Genomic DNA, 19,988 nt, shown 5'->3' on the forward strand with positions numbered 1-19,988 from the left:
CTGGAAATTAGGATGTTTGTAGAGACAGTGGGGACTTGAACAGCATCTACTGGGAGCAGCAGGGGAAAAATGTCTCTGCAATTTGCAATCTTACAGGTTTTTGAGGCACATTATAAACACTGTTGGTAACTGCAGCTGGGTTCTGGCCACATAAACCCTGAGGGCACTTCTATTTCTAGGTGGGAATGATGGAATTCAGCTTTGGAGCTTGCTGGGATGAAGCAATTCCCACTCAGATCCCAGCCCCTAAATAGGATGGAATTTATATGGGACCAAAAAAAAATCCCCTGGCAATTATTAGAGAAGCCCAAGGATTTTAAGATGTGCCTGAGTTGAGAGAAAGCCCTGGAGATCACACCTGCAGAGGTTTTTATAGGAACTGCTCCTCAGCAAAACCTATTGGAGAACCTGCCTCATCCTCCATCCCTCCACTCCCCTGCTCCTCACATACCAAATCCAGTTTCTGGGTGCAGGAAAGCATCTTTAATAGGACAAAAATTGCTGCAAGGCTATGCAGGAACCTCTTCACAAGCAGGAAGGATTTGTAGTCAGTATTGTAAGCAGAATTAAAACCATGGTCTTTGCCATGTCACTGAAACTTGGATGGTGGTGTCAGGAGAGAAGGATAATTTCCCTCACCTCTTATTTCCTTGCCTCCTCTTATCCCTTAATTTTTAAAGGAATTTAGTTACTAATTAATTAATTAATTAAGTAAGTACCAGGAGCTCTGATGGCCAGGCCCTTGTAACCAAGCACAAATGGAGTTTCCAACATATCCAGCTTTGTGGTTTTTTTTATAAACCAGGGGCCAAGTGCAGGAATTCTGCAACTGTCAGATCCTTCAGAGGGACAAAAAAACGTGGGGTGAAGTGGGAATTGAAATTGAAATTGAAATGTGCCTGTGGATTTGTGGCCAGCAGGCACAGGGAACATGCTGCAGGCAGGATGGGAATTGGGGAACTTTGCTAATGAGACCTAAAGGAACAAAGGCTTTCCCACCAGAGAACACCCCAGAAATGCAGGGCATCTGTAGAATCATTGGTGGGTGACCTGAGTCAGGTCTGGTTGGGCTTTCAGCCTCTCATTTGACACAATCCAAGGGTTTGATTCAGCTGCTGAGTTAACCCCAACTTCACAGAGCTGTCACTCTCTGGGGGTCTCCCACAGCTCTCTCTGGAGCAGATTTTAAACTCTCATTAGTTTCAGTGCATAAAGAATCCTACCATGAACACCTAAAGATTTTGCAATTATCACTTGCAATTATCTTGGCTTTGGGCTTCCACAGAGTCAATGTCCAGTGATGAAATAAAAGAAGCACTAGGTACAATCTGCAGTTTTGAGCAATTAATTAAAGCTCTTCTTTTCCATGGGCATGTTCCACATGCAGCTGCTGGATCAGGGCTCCAGATCAGCAGGAGGAATCTCATCCTTATCCCCAAACCTTGTCCCCGAGCCAGGACACCAACCAACCACCAGGGAATAATCCTGAACTCACTCCAACCACTCAGCACTAACTCTAGCCACTGGCTTTTTGCCAATCCTGTGCCAAAAAAGCAGTTTAAGGAGCATTTAAGGAGTGTAATGAAGGAGATTTATGGCTGTTTAATGAAGCTCTTCCCCAGGAGCCTGGGAGCAGGCAGGGAACAGTTGTTTGAGGAACTTACAAAAGGATGGTGGAAAACAGAACCAGCAGAAGCAGAAATTAGGCTTGGATTTGAATGAAAAATGACAGGTAGGGGAAGCAAGGACATGAAATATCTTCAAAGTAAAGGCAGCAAAGCTTGCAGATGCAAGAGATGAGTCATTTGAAAGACATAAAAATGGCATAAATCAAAATATTCAAAATACAGTAACCATTTTCTGGGTCAGAATGTCAAATCAGGATGGGATGTTGTTGTTGAAGCTGACTGGGAAGAGAGAGCTGAGTGCCTGGCTAGAAAAGTGTTATCTTCCAGTCAACCCTCAAAATAAAAGCAGAAACAAACCCAGACATTAACACAGGCAGGCAAAGGCAGGCTGGAAGCAGAAAAGCAGATCTGAGTTCCACCTGACTACATAGGACAACCTGTGGGTAAGACCAAACAGCAAAGGCACAGCAACACAAAAAGGCAAAGGAAATGAAGGATGACACATTCCAAGGCCACACAAGAGAGGAGGAGGGAGCAGAACTCTCTCAGGCTGAATGGCCAGGAGAGGAGACACCAGAGTGAGGTGGGATGTTTTTAAGGAGAAAATAAAGGCTGCACTGAGCTCTGCTGATGCAATCAGGGGGATTTATGTGCACTGGTTCTGCCTTTGTGTGAGGAAAGTTGGTGGAAGCTGGGAAAGAGCAGTTTTGGTGGAGTGTCAAAAGGTGAGGTCCAACTGACAGAGACTCCAGGCAGTTCTGCTGGGAGCTGGGGCAGGGCTGAGCAGCAGCAGCAAACAGGCTGTATTTAATTTAAACAGGTGGTATTTCATTTAAACAGGTTTTTCCTTTACTTTTTCTGAGGCCACAGTACATTGAACCCAGGGGGAACAGTCACAGAAAAAGGAACACAGAGGTCAGAGACTGGATAGTGTGGGGTCACCAAAGTGAGCTGAGGCTGGGAAGAAGGACAGAATTCACAATTCCTTAGTCCCTGAAACACAGAAGGAAGCTGGAAATGCCAGGTAAAAGTAAAAGGAGTCAAGGTGAAAGCTCCATAATTATAAAGGCTGTTTTCCTCATTCTTCTCTGCTGTATTTTCTGATCCTTTCACTTGGTGTCAGGCTGTGCCTTGTACCCTGACACTCTCCTGGCTGGGCTGTGTCCTGAGGAACTGGCAAATGGAGTATTTGAAGAGCACAGAGCCTCAGTGAAGTATCTGCACTGAGTGATCCACACCATTGTTCAGCTGTAATTAAACTGCAGGCACTTTATTTGCTCAGACACTGCTGTTTAATTTTATCTGTTTGCTCCAGAAGGTGTTTTCCATTTCCCATCTTTCTCCTGTGAGCAGACAATGCCTAACCAATTTCCAGGAAGCAGTCTTTTTTATTATTTTATTTTTTTTTAGAAAAGTGAAAGGCAGATGCTGAGAAGAAATTATTTAAAGTGTAAAGGTTTGCACAATCCCTGGGAGAGCAATTCCAGCCTGATGCCCTGGGACTGCTAAAAACTCTCTCCAAACAAAGGCTGCTGAGTGTAAATCTCATTATCACACAACAGGCCTGCTTGACCTGCCTTTGCTCCTGGGTGAAGTGATTGAAATATAGACAAGGTCCAGCAGTTAAAGTAAATTTCCATTAGTCTGACAGGCCAGGATCTGCATCACTGCAAGTTTTGGGAAGGAAATTTCACTCTACCACAGCATCAGCCTGCAATGAGTGGAGCCATGCTGAGCCAACCCTTTGGATTTCAAAAGCTGGAAGAATGCAGGCAGAACTCTGAGCTGGGAAAGGGACTGGGGATGTCAGGAGAGGGCCCTGATCAGGAATTCATTGCAGCAGCCATTCTTCTATGACACTTCCAGGTTTACCTCACACACAAATCCCAGCCCTGCAGCAGATGTAGCAATTACTGCTTTTTCCAGGGTGGATTTCATCATTCCATTTCAGGCTAACATGGTTTTGACAAATAAGGAGTCATTGCAAGGTTTCTAGGAGCTGTAAAATGCCCTTTTCAATTGCCACTTGAGCCTGCACAGAACCCCAGGGCTGGTGGGAGCCCAAATTAAACAAATGCCCTTTCCTTGCAGTGCAGAAATTCCTATATTCAGGAACCCTAAACTACTGAAAAGGGAACATTAAGCAGCAAATCCTCCCACACCAGGGAGCCCCATCCATCATGTCTGAAATCTGTCTTGCACAACCCACTCAGCAGAAGGGGAAGCTGCATCCATTTTTTACCAGGACCATGTAATTCCCTTAAAAAGAAGGAGCAAGATCCTCTTTTGGAGGATGATTTGCATATCCTGGAGCTGGGGAATGGCATCCTGTTAACAGTCCTGAAGCACAGCCTTGCTCTCAGGAGGCTTTTCAGCAGCAGCACTACAGACCAAGCAGCTTTTGCAATGAGTTGTGAAGAGCAGCTTTGGAACCAGGGAAATCCCAGAATGGTTTGGGTTGGGAGGAAACTTAAAACTCATCCAGTGCCACCCCCTGCCATGGGCAGGGACACCTTCCACTATTCCAGGGTGGGACAGTGGAATCCAGCCTGGCCTTGGGCACTTCCAGGGATCCAGGGGCAGCCACAGCTTCTCTGGGCACCCTGTGCCAGGGTCTCCCCACCCTCACAGGGAACAATTTGTCCCCAATATCCCACCTAACCATGACCTGTGGCAGTGGGAACCATTCCCTGTGTCCTGTCCCTCCATCCCTTGTCCCCAATCCCTCTCCAGCTCTCCTGGAGTTCTCCTTCAGGTGCTGAAAGATCTCAGGCTGAACAATCAGAATCCCTGCATGTGGACAATCACAAGGTATTTCTCCTCCCTGAGCATGGACAGCTCTGAAATTAGAACTCCTGTGTGAATATAATTGGATGTTATTTGTTAGGAGAGGAGAAAAAAAGCCATTTCTGTTTTTTTTCCAGATTTCTGCTGGACCTCTCCAAGTGAAAGGGAATGCAATAGAAACCAGCCTGCTTTTCCCAGGTTGGTGAATGCCACATTCCCTCCCTCCCAGCTTTGGGAAGTGCAGGGAGGGCTGCAATCCAGTCCCTTCAGAGGCTGACACAAGGCTCTCATAAAAAGGCTCAGTTCCACCCCAGAGTTTAGGTGGAAACCCAAAGCTTCAGAGGAATTTGAATAATCAGTGAGCCCCAGGCTGGCTCCCTGCCCTCTGAACTCAGGATTGGTTTCATGTTGGTGAATTGAACGTTTCACCAATCTTATATTTAATGGGATCCAATAAAGATGCAAATTTCCCAAACAATGAAATATACATGCCAAGATGAGCTGCAGCCAAGCATATTTTGTAATTAAAGCCCTCTCCTTGTCTCCAAGCAGTGGGCTGGGCAGGCTGCTCACAGAACTGGTGTGAAATGGTGGCAGTGGGTGTTGTGGGCTGGCTGAGGGACTTGTTACGTGGGTCCCAGTTCTGCACTTCATATTTGGTTCAACTAAAGGTTGCTTCCTCCTTCTACACTCCAATGAAAAGTCACTCAATATTCCAGTTTCCAAAGGGCAGTAATGTCTGCTTGCAAAAAGCCACTGTCACCTTTGATCCAAGGACACATTTGTGCTGATTGGATTGTCAAAAAAATATTTTAAGCTCGTGTCTGTCAGAAAATGGGTCACCCTTGGTAATATGGGTACATTTGGATTTGACTTACAGGGTTAATAAATCATTAATAGATGTTGTGGGGATAAGTAATCCACATTTGAGATGGCTACAAGCAATCCATTAACCTGCTGGGCTCCTGCAGCCTGAGGAATTAACCATTTATGGAAATTGTTGGAATACAAATGAGCTTTTCCACTGCTTCTTTACCTTGACTGAAAACTGATCTTTAATGGGAAGGGTATTTCTAACAGCAGGTGAATTTGAGGAAGGAGAAAAACAACTCTTGGCTGTTAACTCCTAGATTTTCTGGATCCTTTCCATGCTCCTGGGGCACTAATCCAAACTGCTGTGCCTAAAACTTCCTCATATTGAAACTGGAGGTGACTGGCTGCTTCACTCATGGCAGAGATCACTGCTTGTCTTGTGGGATGGGATATTCTAGCAAAGGACAACTTACCTGAACATAGTTTTTGTTTGCTCACAATCACAGGTCATGGAATGGTTTGGGTTGGAGGGAACCTTAAAGCTCATCCCACTCCAATCCTGACACCTTCCACTATCCCAGGCTGCTCCAGCCTGGCCTTGGACACTTGCAGGGATCCAGAGGCAGCCACAGCTTCTCTGGGAATTCCAGCCCAGCCCTTCCCCACCCTCCCAGCCAGGAATTCCTTCCCAAGATCTCACCCCAATCTCCCCTTTCCCAGTGGGAAGCCATTCCCTGTGTCCTGTCCCTCCATCCCTTGTCCCAAGGCTCTCTCCAGCTCTCCTGGAGCCCCTTTAGGCACTGGAAGAGGCTCTAAGGTCTCCTCTCCAGGCTGAACAGCTCTCTCTCAGCCAGCCAATGTTTTGTTTTTTGGGTTTTTTTTCAGTTCCGGTTAGTTTATAGAGTGAAATTATCACTCAAAAATGTTTCTTTCCTATTTCTCCAGTTGACAGAATATGCTTTACATGGTGAGAGTCAACTGTAAATCCCAGTCACAAGACATCTTTAGAACAAATACCTTTAGTTCTGAGTCTGCACCTCCAGTCCTGAGGGCAGTTTTGGGTCCCTCATGACAAGAAGGACATTGAGGGGCTGGACTGTGTCCAGGGAAGGGAACAGAGGTGGTGAAAGGGCTGGAGCACCAGGAGAGGCTGAGGGAGCTGGGGAAGGGGCTCAGCATGGAGAAAAGGAGGCTCAGGGGGAACCTTGTGGCTCTGCACAACTCCCTGCCAGGAGGGGACAGACAGGGGGGTCAGGCTCTGCTCCCAGGGAACAGAGATGAGAGGAAACAGCTTGAGGAAACCAGAGGAGGTTTAGGCTGGATATTGGAATAACTCCTCCCCACCCCTGGAAGCAGCACTTGATACCAACCACAGCGGTGTGGTGCCAGCTCAGCTCCATGACCTTACAGACCTCTTCCAACCACACCAACCCCTGACTGCAGCACCTCCCAGAGGCAGCAGAGGGGGCTGGGCTGTGTGAGCAGGAGCCCCAGCCCGTGGCCGTGGCCTGCAGGGACTCACGTCGGGCATGATCTCGATCTTCTCGTAGCGGCGCCGGTAGGGCAGCGCGAGCACCTCGGCGCGGCGGTAGGACATGGCCGGGGGCTGGCAGTCCACCATCAGGTCAGTGCGGTGCGACTGCGCAGGAGGGGGCTGCGTGTACTGCTCAGGGCACACCACGTGCAGGGGCTGCAACAGAGCACAGGGGATTCCTCATCAGCACCTGGGCTGGTGGATGTGGCCAGCAATGTGAATTCTGTCACCATCTGTTAACCCAGCTGGGGCAGTGACCCTGATCTCCTGGCACACATTATCTGCTCATGGGCCATCTTTAAACCAGCTGGGCAATCATCTTTATCTTTCCACAGCCCATCCTCCCTCCAGGAGATATCTCCTGTTAATGGCCAGTGAGTCCCAGGGCATGACTGATAAAATTCCATCATCCCACTGGGAGATGCTCCAGCCAGGGGAGCAGCCAAGCCTTTCCTACCCAGAGAAAAACTGAGATTTGGAACAGCAGAGCAGCCTTTGCCACTGGATTCCAGAGGAAAACTGGACCTTTCCACATCATCCCTGGAGCTTCAGAGGAAACTGCACCTTCTCCAGGAGCACTGCTCCAGCTGAACCACATCTGCCCCTGCAGGAGGATGCAGCCACCATTGAATGGGACTGTGCCAACACCCTGACTGACTGACGGGTGTCAGCTTGGATTCTGACTCTGGCAGGGTTTGGGATTGTTCTTTGTAATACTGCATTTCTATTTTAATTTTCCTAGTAAAGAACTGTTATTCCTAATTCCCATCTCTTTGCCTGAGAGCCCCTTAATTTCAAAATGATAATAATAATTTGAAAGGAGGGGGTTTACACTTTTCATTTCAAAAAGAAGCTTCTGCCTTTATTGGCAGATACCTGTCCTCCAAACCAGGACAGCACCTCAGTCAGCTGCTGCAGGAGCAGGAGCTGAGTGTAGCAGTGACCTGCCTGCAATTTATGGCTTTAATTGTCACTTTGATACTTGCCACAAGGAGAGAAAAAATAAAACTATTACACAGCCTTTCTCTCAAATCCTTGATAGATAAACTCAAAGGAAGTGGCAGCAGTGGTGGACACCATCCCAAGTGTGAACATGTGAAGCTGCAGAAATCTTGGCTGTCAATAATCAAGGCTGCAAAAACAACTCCTGAATTTTCCAGCCCCAGTTTTCCAGCAATATGTTAACAAAGCATAAACAGGCTGGTTGCCACTGCAGGGTTTAAGGAAGCCAAAGGAGAAGCCAGTGCAAGCTGCCCTGAAGACAGCACAACACATCAGCAGTAACATGGAAGGAGATGTTTATCCAAGGCCAAGCAGTGGCAGTTCTGTTGTTTCCTGGAAAGGCTGACCTGGAACACAGACTAGACAGAGCAAAAGGAATAAAATAGGAATTTATTGAAGTGTAAGAACCTGGCAGGGGCTACACCCAAATCAAATCAAGGTGGATCCCAGTCATGAGTTTTTACACTTTTGTAAGTTTTGGTTCATCTCCATATTGGGGTCAATTGTCCAACCACAGCCCCAGGCTATGAAGTCTCAGCCCCATTTCCCTCACCATTCTTTCTGCTTTTTGGGTACCAGGTGTCCTTGATTCTCTAGCTAGAAAGGAATTATTTTGTTACTACCCTGTGAAGAGACCTTAATAACACCTAATATGAAGTTTCAGAGTTACACACTAAGCAGAGGAGATTCTGAAAAATATAAAAGCTAAAACCCAAGGCATCACTATCAGTTTGCAGTGACAAGCCAGCTTGCAGAACAATGAGATAAAGAGATGCAGGCATTGCTAGGAGTTTGGAAGAATGTGCATTTCAGAGTTCAGTGAGATAGAACACAGGGAAAAACTCAGCCAGAAAAAAAATCTGGTTATTATTTTATTTACATCATCAGTCAGAAAGCAAATTTTAGTAGAAACAAATGGCATGGGCCACTAAAGCCTCAAAGAGTCAAGGGGGAACAACAGATACTAGAACCCTCTTTTTCTCCTAAAGCAGAGCTCAATGCTGTGTCCCCTTCATGGAGATCTGGGTGTTGTCTCCATTTTTGTTTAATGCAACATTTGCTCCCAATTCATTTATTTAATTTCAGCTGTGTGAAGAAACATGAGAAAAGGCAACAGAAAATTCATTACCTGGACTTCTTTGAGTAACTTAGACACCTGAATGAAGTTGAGTCTGGTGTCAATGGGACAGTAAACACATTTCATTGCCAAGGGCTGATAGGGAGCCAGGGCATCCAGGTAAGAGAAATCAGGCTCTGGAAAGAGAAATGGTGAAAACATTTAAAGCCCATCAATACCAAAAACTGCCCAATTCCTCTCCAATTCCAGTTTAGTCAGAGCTGTTGCTCAATGCTAATTCTGTTACAGATTTCTCTTCCCTTCCTCCTTCCCCCACCCATTATTTTCAATTAATTTGATGAAAATTATGCCCACAATTAGTCTTACCTTAATCAAGCAACAGAGCAATACTGTTTCATTTAAACACATTATTGCATGATTTTTAGAACAAATTTAATCAAGACAAAAACATCATCTCTTACTTTTAATCAGATCCTGTAAAGGAAGGCAAAATGTAGACATTTTGAGTCTTGTAAGGTAATCCAAATGACAAGCTGGTTTTCATTATGACAAAAATGCAGCATAAAGATGATATCTTGATATATAAATATATATCTATTTATTCTTTGGAATCTAAGAGCCAGGTTTAGACTGGTGGGAAACCAAGGGTTCTTTTATTACTGGATTAGAGGTTTGCCAGGGAAAAGTCAGGCACTGAATGAGCTTTTACTCCCACAGAGAGTAATAAAACACTGAAAATACTATAGAAAAAAGATTTTTTTTTGGTGAATGACAAATGTAGATCTCAGGTGACACAGTGTAGGATACAGGTAACCTCTTGATTCTGGGGGTCACCAAATAATGGCATGGAAAAGATGATGCTATCTCTATCTCCCTGATAATTGTGGGATAGATGGGACAAAGGGAATGCTGGAAAAAAAGGGAATTGGTGTGTGGTATTAGTTTGATAAGTACAGAATGGGAAAAGAGAAAGGGATGCATGAAAATCTGATCTGCTGGATTATCCTGAACCACAGGGCCTCAAATGACAGAGTGAAGTGCAGCTCAAGCCTGTCTGGAGCACAGCAGGAGGAATTCTCTGGGACCTGCTGAGGCTGTGAAAGGATGAACTTAAAGGAAACTAAATTCAAAGCCTCCAGCCCAGATTTAAAGAGCCATCTAGGATGTTCTGACATGGCAGCAGAGCAGAGCACTGGTTGGATTTCTCCTGCAGACAGCAAGAAAAAATCTCCTTCAAATATTACCAGAGGAAGTTCAACACCAGCATGACATCCAACAAAAAGACAAGTTAATAGCTCACCTAAAAATCTCAAAATCTCAAAATCTGCTGTTGGCTAAGCACCACTGAGCACAATGTGGGGATATTTACCCTGAGAGAACAGAACATGGCACCAGGCAATGATACAAATGTTTGGAACTGCCAGAGGTATAATTTCCCCAAGTTTAAAGCAATTGTCAGAGCTGCTTGGGAACATTAAAGTGAGAAATATTAACAAAAAATGAGTGTTGTACAAGGACGTGCACATGAAGCCATGAATCCACAGAGATGAAATAAAAATTACTCTGGGCAAAAAGCCATGTTAGTTAAAAGCAGATGTGGTGGTGGCAATGAAACAAAGCCTGAAAATATTGATGTAAAAATGGCATTTTATGTCAATTAGGTTTAATAGCAATGAATAGAAATGTAAAAATAGGAATACTGAGAAAGTTGGTAGTTGAAGAATGATCAGTGATCAGTAGGGTTAAATGACAAAGCATTTTAAAAGTCATTAGGTGAAAACAGAAAGCTTAAGTCAGGCAGAGGTTCTCTCCTAGAGATGTGCTGTGAAGTTGTAAAAATTAAGATTAAAAAGTTACAGAAGGGAGGTTTTCCATCCCATCTGGGGTTGTGGAGGGCACAGAGATTTGAGGCAGCACCTATTCAGCATTTCTGAATCAGCAGGTTCAAGGAATGTACAGACATGGACTCTTGGTCTAGGAATCCCACATAAAATCCATATAAAATCCAGTCCAAAGCCTCTCTGAACCCCTAGTAAGGACAGGAGAGCCTTGGAAAAGGGAGAAATTCTAGTGAAGGGATCCTAACACAGGATTTAGAATGTTAAAAACAGAACTTGAGCTGGGCTCACAGGGAACTCATGACACACAGGAACTGCTGTTTTGAAACCACCCAAAATCCCAAAGTCACCTGTCTGGAGGCAGCAAGTGCTTGTCAAGGACACATATTGACTTTTGCTGACAGAATTACAGGTCTTTAGCTTTTCCCCCAAGCCTCCTGATTTACTGCAGTGTCACACTGAGTTATAAAACCTTCCACTGTACAGCACTGACGTGCATGAGCTGGTTTTTACATCTCCCAGGGAGCTGGTTTTTAAAGGAGACTTCTTTATACCCTGTCTTCTGCTAGAATTTCTTTGTGGCTCAGTGGTATTCGATATTTTTAATCAATAATCTCCTCAATACTGCTCCAGCAGTGATGTCTGCAGGTGACACCAGCCAGCAGAGCAGCACCACAGTTCTCTCACAGCCTGCTTTCATTTATATTCTTGTCATTGTTTTTTACATTCTAGATTGGAAAGGTGGAGACTGACTGGTTCCTATGGACTGAACAAGCAGTGTTCATTAACAATGCAGGATGGTCTGGAGTTTAGTTCTAATTACCAGAAACCAGAAATTTCTTACACACTGCTCCAATGGACTGGGGTTCTTTCAGATCCACAGGAGATTTTAGCTTAAAACAGAAAAGTAATTAAATAATGGAAATCAGTGGCACCAATAGAGATACTTCAGATTTTCACTAGAACTAAGAACAGGACAATTTAATCTGCTAGGAATTTCTATAGACATACAATTGTTTAGGCTGGGAAAAAAATCTCTGAGGTCACCAAGTCCAACTGCCAAAGCCAGCACTAAACCCAGTGTTTTGCTGCAGCTGAGACAACCATAAGGAAATAGGCCTAGGACTAGGCAGCCATAAGGCACTGCTCAATGGATGTGCCCACAGACAGAGACAAAGCCACGAATTTAGGAAAAAAAGCCACCACAAGCACTCCAAGGTAACCCAAGTAAAGCAGCTCTCAGCTGGAGTTTCACTAAGTACAAACTGGGAATGAATCTCCAAGACCATGACCTGCACCCCCAGGCTGTCAGCAGTGACATTTTGATGCCTTAACAACCTGCCAGGGCCAGGCTCTGACAGAAGGGCTCGATTGCCTCAGTTCACTGAAGGATTAGGATCTCACACAGAAAGGTCAATTGCCTCTCCTTCCAGAAGACACGGAGGAAGAGTTCCTGCCATGAAAGGCCAGTTCCTGACACCCTGGGCAGCACATTTACAACGTGATTAATGCCACTGGCTCCCTGGGGATTCATGGAATACACACCCCAGCAAAGGCTCTGCAAACTCTGCCTTCATTGAAGTCCTGACTGGAGCAGAATTCACTATTTTTAAGACAGTGCATATCCACAGTGCAATTTTGCCCAATTACTGTAATTAGGGCATGTCTCCTGAACTGCCTCAAAGGTCAGGAGGGATGGGCACTGCAGCAGCTGTACCTTTAGTGCTGTGGTACCTTGCACCATTTCCCAGCACAAAACCAGTCTGGATTTAAGTTCCTGCAGGAACCCCCTCCCATTGAATAGGGTTAATTATACACTCTAAATATCCCCAAATTGGCTTAAGAGCATCATGGCACTGCCACATTTTTGGTGCCAATATTGTGAAAGAGTCAAAGGGACTTGCTTGCCACTATCCTCAAGTCTAAAATTTAAAAAAAGAAAGAAGAAGGAAATAATCTTTTCCCAGCCCTCTTTTCTCCAGGTTTTGTGCTTTCCAGCAGCTATCCTATTCACTAAAAAATAAACTTAACAGTGGGACTCCATCCCACCCTTGCTGTGGGACTAGGTTTGATTTGTTCCTCAGGGCTCTCCTCCACAGTTCTAATTACTGTGTCCAAAAATCCACATCTTTTTTACCTGGCCAGGTCATATAGAGCACACCTCCCATTATCCCAGAGCACCTTAGACACAAAATCAGGAATGAAAGGACCTAAAGGATTATTATTTGCCTTCCCAGATCAGGACAATGCCCACTGCAGGGCTCTGCCTAAGTGACAGGTACAAATACACCTGCACAGAACCTCAGCTCCAGGGAAGGCCCTGAAGGATTTTTAATCAGGGTCAGCACTAGAAGCAGATGGAGAGAAGTGGAGGAACTTAAAAGGCTTGTTGAGCACTGAGAAAGGAAACAGCTCCACTGGGGAATGAGCCAGAGCTGTACCTTGAGTTGCAAATGTGTCTGCCAGCCAAAATCCATCTGAACAAAGCTCAGCCCAAAGGCAGGAACAGCTCAGATCCCTGTGCCAGCTCTGTGTGGGGTGCACACTTCTGGGACAGCAGAGAGGACAGAAACCTCTTTGGAAACACTGAAAGATGAAAATGAGGAGGAGGGATGAGGAAAGATTTGTGGTTCCACTGGAATATGGAGAAGAGTTTCTCCTTTCTGTCCATCATTCATTAGGTCTTGCCTGGGTCTAACTTGCAGCCAGCTGCTTTTAATTCAAAAATTAATTTCCTGTAGGCATTTTACTGCTGTGCATAACAAAGATTTTGCTCAGACGTGGCAGGAATGGACTCAGCACAGCAAAGGTTGGCTCTGCAGGGCTACACTGAATTAAATGGCACAATAATTACATTTGTCCCTGCAGCCAGTCCTGGGGCCTTAATTTAGATAAGCTCCTACTGAAGTCAAAAACTTCTGTCCCACAACAAATGACTAAAGCCCCAGGGATGTGGCCACATTTAACCAGAGTGCACAAACTGTTAATTTGATAATGATATCAGCATTTTACTTACCTGTGAATATAACAGTGTTCAAGCTGGATTTTCCCCACAGCTCCATGAAATGCACCACATCCCCAAACCTGAGAGAGGGATGCCCAGTGAACACAACACAGGGCTGCTTGAAGTCATTGCTGAAGTCTCCATGGATGCTGGGGTAATGTTTCAATTTGTTTGTCTGAATGAGCTGAAAGAAAAACAAAAATCCAGACAGTGCAACTTTTCATGCCTCTGTGCTTGAGTGTGTTTATTTACATGAGATTATAAATGTTCTACAATTTATTCCTAACTCATCAGAGAGTCCCTTCCTGTATACCCCTCAGATTTTTCCCACAAATTTAGTGATGACTGTCATAAATGTTATGAAAAGGAAGTCAGAGCATGGGGCCAGGGGCCTCCAGGTCCTTGCTCTCACTCCTTTGGTACCAGCAGGATGGTGGCTGGGAGGAAACTCTGCAAACACTCCCTGCTTGGAGCTCCCTGCAGTGAGCAGAGTGCTCAGCTGCCAAATTCACAATAAGCTCCTTTTTCCTATTTGCCATGTCTGCAAAGAGCTCTGGGCTCATGTTTAACCTGCTTTTCTTGCATCACAGCAGTAGCAGGCACTTTTGCCTTCAGCAGAATGCTGCTGAGCTTCCCCAGTCTAAAGGGTTCACACAAAGTCAAACCTGCTGAAAAAGAACAAACTGACTTTCCCTTCCTCAGCTCTCTCTGAAACCAGCAATAAACATGAACTAAGAGCAGTAAGATGTTTTGCAGACACAGTGCAATCAGCTCTGCAGGTGGAACAGATTTCTTTACTAAGATGGAGAAGTTTATTTATCAAGGCACTTTTCAGGGTTTTGCTTTATTTCTCCTGCCACTGTTTTCTAATCTGCAAAACAAGGTGCAACTTAAGAGCAATTTAATAACCAGGCTGTGAAGCACTTTCATGCAAAAATTTTGCAAGTTTTTTCTTGGCAGGTATGTGCTTCCATCTCCAGCATGAAAATAACTGTAAACACAGTTTAAAAAGCAAGGAATTTAACACATGAAGTCACAGACTGAACAGCTGAGAGAAAAACCATGGAGATAAAGAGAGTGAGGGAGGGAAGGGGGCTTCCTTTGTCAGCCAGTTTTAAAAGGAGGTTGGGCTGATCAACAAATCACAGAATCCTGCAATGGTTTGGGTTGAAAGGAACCCTAAAGTCCATCCAGTGCCACCCCCTGCCATGGGCAGGGACACCTTCCCCTGTCCCAGGTTGCTCCAAGCCCATCCAGCCTGGCCTTGGACACTTCCAGGGATCCAGGGGCAGCCACAGCTCCTCTGGGAATCTGCCAGGGCTCACCACCCTCACAGGGAAGATTTTCTCCCTAATATCTCATCTAAACCTTCTCCACTTCAGCTCAAGGCCATTTCCCCTTGGCCTGTGCTACTTTTTACCATGGCTGATCTAAGGTGCCTGCATGGAAATGAAGAGAAACTGAGAATTCTCATCAACTTGTGCACCACAAAGCACCTCAGAATTCAAGGTTGTTACACAATTCTGTAGATGCACATGGATCATTTCCATGTGGATCCCTGAATCATGGAGGAAGTAAAAATTGGACTATATTTTCTGCAGTTTACAAGTAATAGCTAATTCCTATTTAATCTTCAAGAGGGAAATTGGAAAAAAACCACCCAATAACTACTCTGGCAGTTGACAGGCACTGAATGTCAAAAATATTTCTGCAATTATACTGGTAAAGATTTCTGATTAACACATCTGGAGTGCAGGGTTTAGAATCTAAACTTAGCTTCAGTAATAAAAACTGCAGCTTAGCAGACAATGGGTAAAACAATTTTGAATCCATAAAATACTGACATTTAAATGAACTTGTAGGAAATGGCCTCAAAAAGTTTTTTTGTGTTTGTGGGGTCTTTTTTGAGGGAAGCCAAAAGTCTCAAAATTGAAATTGCAGAAGCAGTTTCAACTGGGTAAACTGGAAGAGGATGATTATTTATATTTCAAACATTAAGTGGGATATGTGACATTCCAGGGGAAAGCAGATAGGTCAGGGAAAGACATTTCTACAGCCAGCATTGATCTAAGACACTCCTGAAAACCACAATCTGTTGTTCCAGCACCTTCTTTCACAGGTTCCATCAAATGATATCTATTTGTGTGGAGCATTCAGATCTTTGGGAAGATGTGAGAGCAGCACTGGATGTGGAAAGCAGTGAACAGCTCATTTCCCTGCCATACCTCCACAAACATTCACTGCTCAGCAACATAAAAGCTGTATTTTCTTCAAAGCATGATGGAAGCTTCAAATCCCCTCCTATTGCTTTGTCAAGAGACACAGGAGCTCTAATCCAGTTTTCAGGAGCTCGTTGGTGATGATTCTTTTTTTCATCTTTTCTTTTTATCTTGCCAGATCTTTTCTGCTAAGTCTGGTGATGCTTCAGAGCTCAGCTCACAATCCCTGGCTCTCACAGGTGGACAGAGCAGGGGTGAAAGGCTACAAAAACAAGTTGAGAGACATTCTACTCACTCCAGTGAGAAAGCAGCTGGTGGATTTTAGTGCCTACAGTAAAGTCTCTTCTAATCACCCCATCAAAAATATATGGAGCTGAACTTGCAAAACAGCTCCAACAAAATTTCCCAACTTATTAAAGGGACTGAGTTTGTAATGATTTGTGCAGGATTTCTGTACCTCCAGATGAGATGGGGTGTGTAAACCTTTGCTGTGCCATGGTCAGACCTCCAGCTGGGCCAAACCCAATGCCTGGCAGTGAGCCAGCCAATATTTCCACAGTTTCTGGAAAGCACAAGCAACATTCAGAGCTTCTTTTTACAGCAAGAACCACTATTGACTGAAAGCTTAAGAGATAGGGGCTGGTAAAGTACTGAATCAAGAGTGAGAGCTGCATTTCTCTGAAATCCCAAATGGTTCTGTGCTTCCCTTTAAAGCTGTACACTTGATTTACAGGGTCAGCAACTGCTGCTATAAACAGGATAAATCTCCAGAGCCTTTGTGTACCCTTTGTTGAAGTGAGCCAAAATACACTGATATTTACTCTGTGTGTGTGTGTGTGTGTGTGTGTGTGCTCTGTATCCAGAATTTGGAACAGATGTGGCTCCTATCAGGGAATGAGAAATGCATTTATTGCTTCACCTCCCTCACTCCCTTCATCAGATCAACATTAACAGGGGCCTAATTTTATCACAGAGTTGGAAGGGATCATTGAGCTCAACTCCTTTATGATAATATTTATAACACAATTCTATAAAACAAACCATAATACTCCACAATCACCTGGTTCCAGGTATTTATTTAAATGTGTTATGCAGGAACTGGTAAATGCAGGAGGGAATCAAAGATAAAGAAGACAAATAGTGGTATTTAGACCACAAAATCAATATTACTCCCACCTTGGCTCTTTTTTGAGTCAGAAAAAAGGGGTTTTGCAGCCATTTCTCTTAGATCTTGCTAACAGAATCCTTAATAAGAGCACAGTAAATCCAAATCCTCCCTCCACTGGCAAATACTGATCAATACAAATTACCTCTCAAATTTTATTGTTGCAGACATTTAGAGGAGTCTGGATTCTCTTATCTTTGAGCCTGAAATTGTCCATGTAAAGATTGAACAGAGAGAACAATTCAGCTACAACAACTGAGCCATTCCTTGCTAAACATAAAGCCTCCACAACAGGGATGGGGAAGAGTGTACAATCCAAGGATCCTGTTAAAGTGATCAAGGAGATCCCCAATTCCTCAACTGGGGCTGTGCTGGGGTGGGAAATTCCCATATGGAATTTGGTAAGACATCAAATTTGGTTCTGGGATAGCAATATAACAAATCCAAGCTAAACAAATTACTGGTTTATGCTCCCAAGTATTTCAGCAAGGCATTGTGGAGCTCCACTCTGAGCCTTATTTAGACAGCTGATCCTTGGATTTAATGGCTACAGGGGCTTGGAAGTGAAAGCCACCCCCTGCCTTGCCAGCCTGTCTTGACAAATATTTGGGATCTCCAGTTTTTGATTTTGCAGTCAGAGCAACTCTTCCCACAGAAATGTCTTTAAAAAGAAGCTTTTTTAGTTAGTGCAACACTAAAAGGCTGCAGGAGAGACTTCAACAAGAACCTGGACACTCCATTTTTATTAACTTTAGCAGGAACTGATGTTCAAAACCTGCTATTAACAGAGGGAAAGTATTCCCTGTTCACTCACACTGGATGTTAGGAATCAAACTTCCACTAAAAAAACTACCAGGAGTGTGTAGGAGGAGATAAGATGAACATCTACTGCTCCATTAAGGTGGAATTAAACAAGGAGGGAGAAATGTTTTGGGTTCTCTGTAGAGCTGAACATGTGTCTGGCTTTAGTCAGCAGAGCAGAACAAGGGATGAGTTCAAAACGAGCAACATAAATCATAAAACAAAAATTTCCATGAGGAGAGAAGGCAAAGGCTTCAAACAACTGAGTGCAGAGAGTGAGGGGAAATAAAAATAGTAATTGTAGAGACAATGAAGATGTTTTTATTTACCTTCTTGTGACAATAATAAAGGCATAGTTAAGTGAAATGCCAAATACAATCACAGCTGATTAAAGGAAGGAATGATTCTGTTCTACTACCCATCAGGAATTGCTGGAACTCATTGCTACAAGGGACAACATCAAGGATTTGGGGCAATTTTGCCTTCTTTGTTTTTAAATCTTGCTGTTTATACAACTAACAGGAACATCAAATTTCAGGACCAGCAGCATGCTGGGCTGGGCTTGTTCTGTGGATAATTAGAAGCTTATTTCCTGGCCTGTCCCTCTCTGATGTATCATGCCAGGCATGTTATTAATGCTTCCTAAGAAGTAAGAGGCATGTCTGAGTAATTCCCTATTTTCCTCCAACAACTGAGCAGTTAAGCACATCTTTTCATGATGGGCAATTTCAGCACAGGTTACATTGCACAAGCCTAGCATTACTTTGAAAAAAAACCAAGCAATTCTCCACTAACAACCTCTCCAATAGAAACCATCATTCACTGTCTGCTTCTGCTACTCATTAAAAATCCCCTGAAGTGCCAGTAAGCAAAGCTCCTGCCTGGAGGGGGCTGTGGAGGCCCAGGATTGTGCTGGGAAGAGATTTTATGGATGTTGCACATTGTGTGAATGAAATAGAGTGTCAGGTGTGAGATTTGGGAGATTTAACAAGGGATCCAAGGCATGTGCTGAGCACTGGGGTGCATCCTGTGGGATGTTCCATCCTGCACCTGAACAGGCACATTCCTGAGCTGGGATCCACTGCTGGGAGGCTTTTCCTGCATAATTACCCTGATCTACACATGAAGCACAGAGCAGCTCTTGCAAAGCTGTTGCAATAATTTGGCAAAATCTCACAATCAACAGGCCCCCAGAGAATATAAAATGTCCCAGGAATTAGAGGACAGAGTTATCACTCTATAAACACAAAGACCCATCGTGTAAGATGGGTTAATTAATCCTGTCTTTGACAGCTGCATGTTTGGTTTCTCATTTTTGGATGGGTTTTCACTTAAATCTGCCAGTTCCAGTGAATACTGTACATCAGAATAGGGACTGTCAGTGAATCCAATGACACTGTGGATCAACAAGGACACCCCAGAAGGCAGGGATGGAGGGCAAGACAGAAAGCACAGCCAGCACAAGGCTGCAGAGCTCAGTACTGAGAGAATTTGGAATTGATTTATCAGTGGGAATGAATTTTTTGGTTATAAAATAAGTGGTGAACAGGTGGCTTGCCCTGCAGTTCACATTATTCTTGGTAACAGATTATACATAATTCACTGCACATCCTGCTGAAAACACATTCAAGCATCTGGAAAGAGTGAGGGCTCCTGGTCAGATCCTACTTCCAGCAATGCCTTTGAAGCACCTACAGATGATAGATATGATGGGTAATGGTAATTTCTAGAATGAGTCCCTGGATGAGATATCTCAGAGGTAAAAAAAAACACCCAGTGTCTGTAAAAGCATTGAATTTCTGGGCTCTCAAACCTGCCATGGCCCCTCTGCACATCTCATCAAACAGTCTGGACACAGCAGCCTAAGAGCCAGGTTTCTGCATGCCCCAAGTGGCTCAGTGGCTCACAGGAATAGGATTTAGTTAAATTCTCAGCCCTGTTTCTTCCTTTCCCAGCCTGCCTCTTGTTTACTTCAGTGGGAAAACTAGCCAGGGGAGAATTTCCTGTCCTGATATGTGAGGTAACTCTGAAGGCATCAGTTATATTTAATGTCTGCTTGGCTAAAGCTTCTCCTCAAATTATGATTTTGTTGTAGGGAAATCCTCCAACTTTAGAAGCC

General features: G+C 44.3%; 1 protein-coding gene across 2 annotated transcripts in view; it reads right to left on the reverse strand.

Annotated features, from left to right (window-relative positions):
* The window catches only part of INTS9 (integrator complex subunit 9), a 60,269-nt gene that overhangs the window by 7,390 nt on the left and 32,891 nt on the right, over nt 1-19,988 (reverse strand). For both annotated transcript variants that reach the window (XM_056486420.1, XM_056486421.1), the window contains exons 12-14: nt 13,697-13,868; nt 8,894-9,018; nt 6,751-6,918 (exon numbers count right to left, since the gene is read on the reverse strand). In XM_056486420.1, coding sequence (XP_056342395.1) covers nt 6,751-6,918; nt 8,894-9,018; nt 13,697-13,868 — 465 coding nt within the window. The remainder of the gene's footprint in view (nt 1-6,750; nt 6,919-8,893; nt 9,019-13,696; nt 13,869-19,988) is intronic.

The sequence above is a fragment of the Oenanthe melanoleuca genome, chromosome 3 (genome assembly GCF_029582105.1).
Source record: "Oenanthe melanoleuca isolate GR-GAL-2019-014 chromosome 3, OMel1.0, whole genome shotgun sequence".
Taxonomy (NCBI): Eukaryota; Metazoa; Chordata; class Aves; order Passeriformes; family Muscicapidae; genus Oenanthe; species Oenanthe melanoleuca.